Consider the following 11,386-nt stretch of genomic DNA (forward strand, 5'->3'; position numbering starts at 1 on the left):
GTGACTTGCTAAGCACATTTTTATTCCTGAACTTGCCATAACAAAGGGGTTACTTATTGACTCAAGACATTTCAGCTTTTTATTAGTAATTCATTTGTAAAAATGATGAAAAACACAATTCCACTTTTACATTATGGGGTAGGCCTATTGTGCGTAGGCCAGTGACCCCCCCAAAAATTAAATGAATGCTGTAACACAACAAAATGTGAAAAGATGAAAGGGGTTTGAGTACTTTCTGAAGGCACTGTATCTACTAATGACATTAGTGACAATGTTATGCCTCTCTCTCTTTCTCTCAATTCAATTCAATTCAATTCAAAGGGCTTTATTGGCATGGCAAACATATGTTTACATTGCCAAAGCGCACACACACACAGAGACAGACAGACAGACAGACAGACAGACAGACAGACAGAAGTGTTCCCTGCCCCTAAATTTCTTTAATGATTCACTGGCACAGTGGAACCACCCATTCATGACGTGATCCCAACCAGTCACTGCTCTCTGTAGCCTAATGCAGGACAACAGTGCTGTGCCCTGAGCTGGGACACTTGACTCGATCTGCGGGGCTTCAGTCAGTCGACAAGACATCGCTCCGGCTGCACGCACCTGCGACAGGTGGCCTAAGCTTCGTTTTAACCTTCACAAAAGGTAGGTTGAGAATGTACAGAATGCACTATATAATGTTACTGTAGCCTATAGATCCTTTTATGTCTTTACATTTATGGTGAATTGTTTGAAAAACAGTTTTATGTTCTATAACACTGGAAAATGTCCTCGAAGCCTTTTGAAATACTCAAAATAGCCTTTGTAAACACTCGAGGAATACAACGGTAAACATTAATAGGCTAGTAGTCTTTATTATACCCTCTTTGATATATGTATGCATGTTTTATGCTGTCATAAAAGGTCTGCTGAATTTTGAATAGTTTGTTTGCACCCCATTTGGATGTATTTCACAACTATGGTGTAATTTGAGAATATAATGCCTATAATAATTCCATACCTCTGATTAGATGGGTAATGCACTTGACTGTAAATAGTTATCAACCTTCAAATGAGTTTCTAACTTTTCACACCTCTACTGTAGCAAAATACAATCTACTCTTGATGACATATGACTGATCCACAAGATTGTATTTAGTTAAAGTAGAGGTTACTGTATTTATTCAGTAGACCTAAAGGTTAAACATTTCCCAAGATCAAGGAAGGAACATTTCAAAACATTCATCCATTCTTGGCAAGTGACTGTGTGGGGGAGGTTTGAATTGGTTTGAATCATGACCTAAGCCATCCTCTGCACATTTGTGGACGTGGGAATGGCAAAATAATATTTACCATGTAAACGTGTCCACTGATATGAACTCTTCAAAACACCAAATGTCCTTCGTTGTGCCTGTGTTGGGTTTCAAACCAGAACGACCAGTTTTTCAGGGTCAGACTGGCATAGGGGGACCAGCAGTAGCGTCACACAGATGGGGGTGCTATCATGTCATGATTTTCCTATTGTGTCCTTTTTTCAATGACAGGTCTATGAAACACTGATGTAGGCACCCCGGTGAGCACGGAATGGACCAAGACCATGGCAAATTCTAATCCAGTGAGTGTTTCTGTGGTGTGGTGTCCAACCACGGACAACCAGGCCGTTGTGCAAATGCAGTCAATTAAGGATTTAATTTTAGTTTTGGTTACTGGTTGTTTACACCGCTTTGCTCCATCATTCATTTTTTTTCTGTGTCATCTAGCTTAGATCACCATCCTCCACCCTCAGTGAGGTCAACCTGGGACCTTCAGCAAACCCACAGTATGTACAGTATTAAAAGTCATGGGTTTCAATGATCCACAATGCCATGTAGAACTGACATCTGGCAACCCTTTACCAATGGAATTGTGGTCCTGATGTCATATTCATTCATTGCAACCACAACATACACTGAGTGTAAAAAACATTAAAAACACCTTCTCTTTCCATGATATAGACTGACCAGGTGAATCCAGGTGAAAGCTATGATCCCATATTGATGTCACTTGTTAAATCCACTTCAATCAGTGTAGATGAAGGGGAAGAGACAGGATAAAGAAAGATTTTTAAGCCTTGAGATAGTTGCGACATGGATTGTGTATGTGTGCCATTCAAAGGGTGAATGGGCAAGACAAAATATTTAAATGCCTTTGAACCGGGTATGGTAGTAGGTGACAGGCGCACCAGGTTTGTGTGAAGAACTGCAACGCTGCTGGGTTTTTCACGCTCAACAGTTTCCCGTATAGATCAAGAATGGTCCACTACCCAAAGGACATCCAGCCAACTTGACAACTGTGGGAAGCATTGGAGTGAACTTGGGCCAGCATCCCTGTGGAATGTTTTCAACACCTTGTAGAGAGGGAGGTGCTAAATATTAGGAAAGTGTTCTTAATGTTTTGTACACTCAGTGTACATTGCTGTACATGTGTTTTTGAGGCTTGATTAAAAATGTTATTTCATGGATCATACCAGTCATGTTGCGAGACGGTTGTCTCTGCCATAACCTGTTACGATAGGTGTTATGTCCATCCATATGACACAAATATCTGTATCATCATTCCTGTCTTGTTTCAGTGCCAAGCCCACTGACTTTGACTTTTTGGCTGTTATTGGAAAAGGGACCTTTGGGAAGGTAAGACTGCTGTTTGCCTGATAAAAGGCTGCATGCCTTCATCAATGATTAACTTAGTCTATGCATGACTGTTAAGGTTACCTTGATGAAAAGGCCAAAACCAAACAATGAATCAATGAATGAGGATAGTTTTTTACAAATTGTACTTAGGATGAGCAGCCATTTTTAATTCTTCCAGTCCAGTCACAGTTCTTTTTCATTGTGTCAATTACTTTTTTTCTATATTTTGTGTGACAGATAATAAAATATATTATGTGTGTACTCATTGCCCTTCTATTTTTAAGACAGGGTTATGATAAGAGAGTGTCATATTCGGAGTTGACGTTTTGAGGAAACAATCAGAAATGTACTGACAACCACCTTACATCCAGGTCCTGCTCGCCAAGCTCAAAGCTGACAATAAATTCTATGCTGTGAAAGTTCTACAGAAGAAAGTAATCCTGAAGAAAAAGGAGGTTGGTCTATAAACTTTTAATTTTGTTATTCATTATCACAACAAACTCGCAGATAGTTTATTTGGTTTCTGTTTTAAAGGTCAACTCAATTACACTAGCAAAACCCTTCATGTCAGTATATATTCAATTTGTGTATGATTTTCATTGTGTAGCAGAACTGGTTTAGCCTAAATCTGTATTGTGTTTCTAAGATAACATCTAATCTAATCTGAAGTGTGTTCTGTCCTTTGTACTCCAACAGACAGATTTTACAGCCCCCAGTCTCTGTTTTGTGTTTCATACATGCTGTACATTACCATAATCAGTACTGTTATATTCCCTGGGTTTTGTATCACTTGATAGTTATAACAATCATCAAATTAATCTTGGACTTTCTGAGCTATTTACAGACACACGTTACAGCTGTCTGACAGACTACTCAGTCCTGTAAAAAGAATGACTCCCTCCTCAAGTGAAGTTTTACCTCAATGAAGCCAACTTACTTTATATACTGAGAGCCTGTTGCCTGCCTTGGAACACAGGGCCATAGCTAAAGTGGAGAACACTAGTCAGAAGTGTGTAGGTGGCTGGACTTTCAGCAGCATAAATAACATTGACGACCTTGTAGGAAAGAGGTGTTCTATGCCCCTCTCTCTCTCTCTGTATATCGTCTCTTGTCTTGTGCTTGGGGCCGAAGCAGTGGTGGTGACAGAGGCCTGTATTCTGCTGTGTCCTGCCTTCTGCCTCATGTCCGCTGGTTCAATGCTGCTTTGTGTCCTCTAGCAAAAGAACATCATGGCAGAGAGGAACGTGCTGCTGAAGAGCCTGAAGCATCCTTTCCTGGTGGGCCTCCACTACTCCTTCCAGACCCCAGAGAAGCTCTACTTTGTCCTCGACTATGTCAACGGGGGAGAGGTAGCTAGCTAATGGCCCTGGGTCTTGTTTTTCAGGTTTCATATGGCTGTTTGGATATGGCAAATGATAAAAGGAGTGGACTGTAGCAATGTTCCCAATAAGTGATCCTTTATTTATATTAAAGCTGCCAAGCTATTGACAGCACAGAAGCAGCAATGCAGTGTGGCATAGCCTCAAGCCCTTGGCTCAATCAGTGTAGTGACAACAAACACATTACTCCCCTTTAATCATTGGCTCAGTCCAAAGTCTCTGTATCACGGCGTTATTATGAGTTAATAATGTAACAGGAGTAATATTACATGCATCGTCAGAGTCAAGCGTAGTGACAGTTAAAACAAAATGTCATAACTGTTTTCTCTCTCCTTTCTCCCTCTATCTCTAACATTTCTTTCTCTCTCTCATAGCTCTTCTTCCACCTGCAGAGGGAGCGGTGCTTCTTGGAGCCGAGGGCTCGGTTCTATGCTGCTGAGGTAGCCAGTGCCATCGGCTACCTTCACTCCCTCAACATCGTTTACAGGTCAGACACAGTTTACAAGGACATATTCAGGTAGAAACAACAGATTATTATGTACAGTATTGGGGTTTAGTGAACCAAATATATTTTTTTGTTCTTATTTAGAGATCTAAAGCCAGAGAATATTCTCTTAGACTCTCAGGTAAGTGTTGACTCATAAGTGGATGTAATGTTCTTCGATTGTTTTCAATATCTCTACTCACTTCCTTCTCATCTTAGAGAAGATGGTTCAAGAGTTCACAATACAGGATCATATGCAGTCTGTAAGTTCCTGTAATATTGGGATGGTGCTTAAAACGTGTGTTCCAGGGCCATGTGGTACTTACAGACTTTGGGCTGTGTAAAGAGGGAGTTGAGCCGGAGACCACCACGTCCACTTTCTGTGGAACCCCTGAGGTGAGGGATAGCCCTGAGATTGTGTCTGTGCTCAATTATATGTTAAAGATAACGCATGTCTAATAGTCACATGTAGTTCTATACAGTTGAAGTTGGAAGTTTACATACACTTAGGTTGGAGTCATGAAAACTCGTTTTTCAACCACTCCACAAATTTCTTGTTAAGGTTAGGACATCTACTTTGTGCACGACACAAGTAATTTTTCCAACATTGTTTACAGACAGATTATTTCACTTATAATTCACTGCATCACAATTCCAGTGGGTCAGAAGTTTACATACACTAAGTTGACTGTGCCTATAAACAGCTTGGAAAATTCCAGAAAATGATGTCATGGCTTTAGAAGCTTCTGATAGGCTAATTGACATAATTTGAGTCAATTAGAGGTGTACCTGTGGATGTATTTCAAGGCCTACCTTCAAACTCAGTGCCTCTTTGCTTGACATCATGGGAAAATCAAAAGAAATCATCCAAGACATCAGAATAGAAATTGTAGACCTCCACAAGTCTGATTCATCCTTAGGAGCAATTTCCAAATGCCTGAAGGTACCACGTTTATCTGTACAAACAATAGTACGCAAGTATAAACATGACGGGACCATGCAGCCGTCATACCACTCAGGAAGGAGATGCGTTTGTCTCCTAGAGATGAACGTACTTTGGTGCGAAAAAAGTGCAAATCAATCCCAGAACAAAAGCAAAGGATCTTGTGAAGATGCTGGAGAAAACAGGTACAAAAGTGTCTATATCCACAGTAAAACGAGTCCTATATCGACATAACCTGAAAGGCCACTGAGCAAGGAAGATGCCATTGCTCCAAAACCGTCATAAAAAATCCAGACTACAGCTTGCAACTGCACATGGGGACAAAGATCACACTTTTTGGAAAAATGTCCTCTGGTCTGATGAAACAAAAATTTAACTGTTTGGCCATAATGACCATTGTTATGTTTGGAGGAAAAATGGGGAGGCTTGCAAGCCGAAGAACACCATCCTAACCGTGAAGCATGGGGGTGGTAGCATCATGTTGTGGGGGTGCTTTGCTGCAGGAGGGACTGGCGCACTTCACAAAATAGATGGCATCATGAGGCAGGAAAACTATGTGGATATATTGAAGCAACATCTCAAGACATCAGTCAGTTAGTTAAAGCTTGGTCGCAAATGGGTCTTCCAAATGGACAATGACCCCAAGCATAATTCCAAAGTTGTGGCAAAATGGCTTAAGGACAACAAAGTCAAGGTATTGGAGTGGCCATCACAAAGCCAAACTTCTGACCCACTGGGAATGTGATGAAAGAAATTAAAGCTGAAATAAATCATTCTCTCTACTCTTATTCTGACATTTCACATTCTTAACATAAAGTGGTGATCCTAACTGACCTAAGACAGGGAATTTTTACTAGGATTAAATGTCAGGAATTGTGAAAAACTGAGTTTAAATGTATTTGGCTAAGGTGTATGTAAACTTCCGACTTCAACTGTATACAGTGCCTTAAGAAAGTATTCACACCGCTTGACTTTTTCCACATTTTGTTGTGTTACAAAGTGAGATAAAAAAAAAATTATTAAATTTTTTTCATCTACGATCTAGAAAAAATACTCTGTAATGTCAAAGTGAAAGAAAAATTCTAACATTTGTTTTCAATTCCTGGAAAATAAATTCAACCCCTGAGTCAATACATGTTAGAATCACCTTTGGCAGCGATTACAGCTGTGAGTCTTTCTGGCTAAGTCTCTAAGAGCCTGGATTGTACAATATTTGCATATTATTCTGTAAAAAGAAATTCAAGCTCTGTCAAGTTTGTTATTGATCATTGCTAGACAGACATTTTCAAGTCTTGCCATAGATTTTCAAGCCAATTTGTCAAAGCTGTAACTAGGCCACTCACAAACATTTGTCTTGGTAAGCAACTCCAGTGTATATTTGGCCTTGTGTTTTAGGTAGATGTTCTGCTGAAAGGTGCATTTGTATTCCAGTGACTGTTGGAAAGGAGACTGAACCAAGTTTACCTCTAGGATTTCCCTGTGCTTAGATCTATTCCATTTATTTTTATCCTAAAAAAACTCCCTAGTCCTTGCCTATAGCAAGCATACCAATAACATGATGCAGCCACCACCATGCTAAAATATGAAGAGTGGTATGTTGTGATATGTTGTGTTGGATTTGTACCAAACATAACACTTTCAATTCAGGACAGAAAGTAAATTTCTTTGCCACATTTTTGTCAGTATTACTTTAGAGACTTATTGGGAATATTTTTATTCTGTACAGGCTTCCTTATTTTCACTCTGTTATTTATGTTAGTATTGTAGAGTAACTACAATGTTGTTGATCCATCCTCAGTTACCTCCTATCACAGCCATTAAACTCTGTTTTAACTGTTTTAAAATCACCTTTGGCCTCACTGTGAAATCCCTGAACGGTTTCCTTTCTCTCCGGCAACTGAGAAAGGAAGGGCGCTTGTATCTTTGCAGTGACTGGGAGTGTTGATACACCATTCAAAGTGTAATTAATAACTGCACCATGCTCGAAGGGATATTCAATGTATATTTATATTTTTTTACCCATCTACCAATAGGTGCCCTTCTTTGCGAATCATTGGAAAACCTCCCTGGTCTTTGTGGTTGAATCTGTTCTTGAAATTCATTGCTCGACTGAGGGACCTTACAGATCATTGTATGTGTGGGGTACAGAGATGAAGTAGTCATTCAAAAATCATGTTAACACTATTATTGCACTCAGAGTGAGTCCATGCAACTTATTATGTACAGAGATGAAGTAGTCATTCAAAAATCATGTTAACACTATTATTGCACTCAGAGTGAGTCCATGCAACTTATTATTTTCAACCTTCCCAAGTTCTCTCACGTCACCCCGCTCCTCCGCTCTCTCCACTGGCTTCCAGTCGAAGCTCGCATCCGCTACAAGACCATGGTGCTTGCCTACGGAGCTGTGAGGGGAACGGCACCTCCGTACCTTCAGGCTCTGATCAGGCCCTACACCCAAACAAGGGCACTCCGTTCATCCACCTCTGGCCTGCTCGCCTCCCTACCTCTGAGGAAGCACAGTTCCCGCTCAGCCCAGTCAAAACTGTTCGCTGCTCTGGCACCCCAATGGTGGAACAAGCTCCCTCACGACGCCAGGACAGCGGAGTCAATCACCACCTTCCGGAGACACCTGAAACCCCACCTCTTTAAGGAATACCTGGGATAGGATAAAGTAATCCTTCTAACCCCCCCTAAAAGATTTAGATGCACTATTGTAAAGTGGTTGTTCCACTGGATATTATAGGTGAATGCACCAATTTGTAAGTCGCTCTGGATAAGAGCGTCTGCTAAATGACTAAAATGTAAATGTATTATGTGACTTGTTAAGCACATTTTTACTGCTGAAGTTATTTTGGCTTGCCATAACAAAAGGGTTGAATACTTATTGACTGAAGACGTTTCAGCTTGTCATTTTTAATTCATTTCTAAACATTTCTAAAAACATAATTCCACTTTGACATTATGGAGTATTGTGTGTAGATCAATAAAACAAAATCTACATTTAATCAATTTTATATTCAGGCTGTAACACAACAACATGTGGAAAAAGTCAAGTGGTCTGAATACTTTCTGAAGGCACAGTATATATGTTTATTTAACTCTCTCTGTCTCTGTAGTATTTGGCCCCTGAGGTTCTGCGTAAGGAGCCCTATGACCGCACAGTGGACTGGTGGTGTCTGGGAGCTGTGCTCTATGAGATGATCTATAGTCTTGTAAGTTTTTCAATCTTATATAGCCACTGTAATTAGCGCAATCTAAGGCCAACCCAAATATTGTTTACACGTGCAGAAAATGTCCAAGACAATTATGTTACCAACTTCAGGAAATGCTTCTGGAGTAGCTGGCTGCCACAGTACTGTGTCTGTTCTCTGCTCTACTCACCCGTTTCTGGTTTTCTAGCCCCCATTCTACAGCCGGGACGTGTCTGAAATGTACGATGGCATCCTACACAAGCCTCTGCCGCTGCCCCCAGGGAAGTCAGGCGCTGTCTGTAGTCTGCTCCAGGGCCTCCTGCAGAAAGACCAGCACCGCAGGTTGGGAGCCATCGCTGACTTTGTGAGTCACTGACTGGACCGTGTCCATGGACCATGGCACCTTATTCCCTTTCTAGCCCACTGGCTCTGATCAAATAGTCCACTACACGCTATTTCTGCAGTGGTGTAAAGTACTTAAGAAAAACTACTTTAAGGCACTACATAAGTAGTTTTTTGGGATATCTGTACTTAACTATTTATATTTCTGACAACTTTTACTTTCACTTCACTACATTCCCCCCCAAAATGTACTTTTTACTCCATACATTTTCGCTGACACCCCAAAAATACTTGTTACATTTTGAATGCTTAGCAGGACAGGGAAACGGTCCAATTCACGCACTTATCAAGAGATCATCCCTGGTCATCCTTACTGCCGCTGATCTGGCGGACTCACTAAACACACATGCGTCATTTGTAAATGTTTTAGTGTTGGTGTGTTCTCCTGGCTAGCCGTATATTTTAAATATAAGAAAACGGTGTCATCTGGTTTACTTAATATAACGAATGTGAAATGATTTATACTTTTGATATTGATACTTCAGTATATGTAAAACCAAATACTTATAGACTTTTACTCAAGTAGTATTTTACAGGGTGACTTTCACTTTTACTTGTCATTTTATTAAGTTATCTTTACTTTTACTCAAGTATGACAATTGGGTACTTTCTCCACCACATTTCTGAAGCACACTATGCCACTGCCGTTTACAGTGTTTCACACATTTTGAGTGAGTTATACACTGGCCATATCTTATATCATCCATTTTTTTACAGCTACAAATAAAGAACCATGTGTTCTTCTCCCCGATTAACTGGGATGACCTGTACCACAAGAGAATCACTCCTCCATACAACCCCAATGTGGTGAGTTGTTTGTGCTGCCAGCTGTTTCTTACCATCTTCTATAACTTCAAACTTCACAGCTTTTTTTCTAAAACTTTCTTTCACTACCTCATCTTTGTAACTTTCACTCTTACCTCTTTTCTCTAGGACTCCCCTCTATTTCCTAACAAGTCCCCTCTCTCTTCTCCTTTAGAAAGGGCCAGCGGACACACAGCACATAGACCCAGAGTTCACCAGAGAGATGGTGCCTAACTCAGTGGGCCGCACCCCTGAGCTCAACGCCGGCACCAGCAGCTCTAACGCATTCAATGGCTTCTCCTACGTTTCTGGTGAAGACAGCTTCCTTTGAGACAGGGAGGAAGGTTCCTCACAGCACCACCACTGCCGAGGCCGAGGTAGAAGTTACCCGTAACCACATATCTACAATTCGATTCCTTAACCGTAAATCCTAACCTTAACCTTTAAGTCAGGAGGATAAAACATATATTTTACCCTGGATTCAACAGTTAGTGGCAACCTCTATCAACTTCATTGGCCACGGTCATAGAAATGGAGCACATTGAATATCATGCATTTTTATGTAGGTGAAGCAAGAAAGAGATGTAAGAAAACATTTAAATGCACCACCCAACTGTTGCTTTTGCTGTAGGTGACTGCCCTATGAATTCTATTTATATGCCCTTGACTCTGCTTGATTTCTCATTTCAGGACAAAGTCTTTTTGCACATCCAATCGTGCTGGACTTTTTATTTGCTAGCAGATGTTGATTTACTTCTCCTTTCACTACAATGTAAAGTCAACAGTGTGACTACATAAAGGACATGTAAATACAGTACACGCTCCTAGATGCTATGTGTAGAAGGTAAAGCATCAGGTTCTATGGAAAGTTGTGGTGTATGGATTAAGATGGTCTGATTATCACTAGAACAGGAAGACACAAATGTGTGTGAAACTCTAGTCGAACCCATTCCTCTGCTCTTTAAGTGCTGCTTTTAATACAAACACTGTGGACTTTCCAAACATTTCTTAACTCGTTTGTTGAAAATATAAATTTTTGCATTGATTTGAGAATATGCTGTTTCTATTATCACTGACTTTTAGTAGATTAGAGTACATAAAGGCTTGACTGAAATGTTGCGTCCAGGGATGCTTAACAGCAACATAAACCTATGCCAGATTATTCTCACAGCTGTAAAGGTGCGTGCCATGGTGCTATTAACCTTGTTAAACAAAACATGTGACTGTGTCAGCACAATGGGTGACATTAAAGACTGTTGACATGCCAACACCATCTTAAAGATGACTGACATTCAATGAGGCACAGTTACAAGTATGTGTACATAACTTCACAATAAATCACTTCCCTATCCATATGTTTACCGTGTCTTGCGTTGACAGATTTTCTATCGATTAAACTTCGAAATTAAAACCAACTCTATGATGAAATAATTACTACAAACATTTTTCTTTATTTCTCAAAACGTTTCATTTTATTTTCGTCAAACAAAACAAGAAATACATTTAAAAAAATAAATCTCTCAAAA

At 40.2% G+C, this 11,386-nt stretch overlaps 1 protein-coding gene across 1 annotated transcript; it reads left to right on the forward strand.

The window, feature by feature from the left end:
- Window positions 1–522: 522 nt before the first annotated feature.
- sgk2 (serum/glucocorticoid regulated kinase 2) lies at window positions 523–11,211 on the forward strand. The gene is given in 13 exon segments (NM_001139943.1): window positions 523–651; window positions 1,530–1,600; window positions 1,746–1,804; window positions 2,597–2,654; window positions 3,026–3,109; window positions 3,872–4,003; window positions 4,408–4,520; window positions 4,623–4,659; window positions 4,827–4,913; window positions 8,580–8,675; window positions 8,863–9,018; window positions 9,774–9,863; window positions 10,036–11,211. Coding segments are annotated over 12 exon segments (1,086 nt in total). The 5' UTR covers window positions 523–651; window positions 1,530–1,582; the 3' UTR covers window positions 10,192–11,211.
- The last annotated feature ends 175 nt before the right edge of the window (window positions 11,212–11,386 follow it).

The sequence above is a fragment of the Salmo salar genome, chromosome ssa13, assembly GCF_905237065.1.
Source record: "Salmo salar chromosome ssa13, Ssal_v3.1, whole genome shotgun sequence".
Classification (NCBI taxonomy): domain Eukaryota; kingdom Metazoa; phylum Chordata; class Actinopteri; order Salmoniformes; family Salmonidae; genus Salmo; species Salmo salar.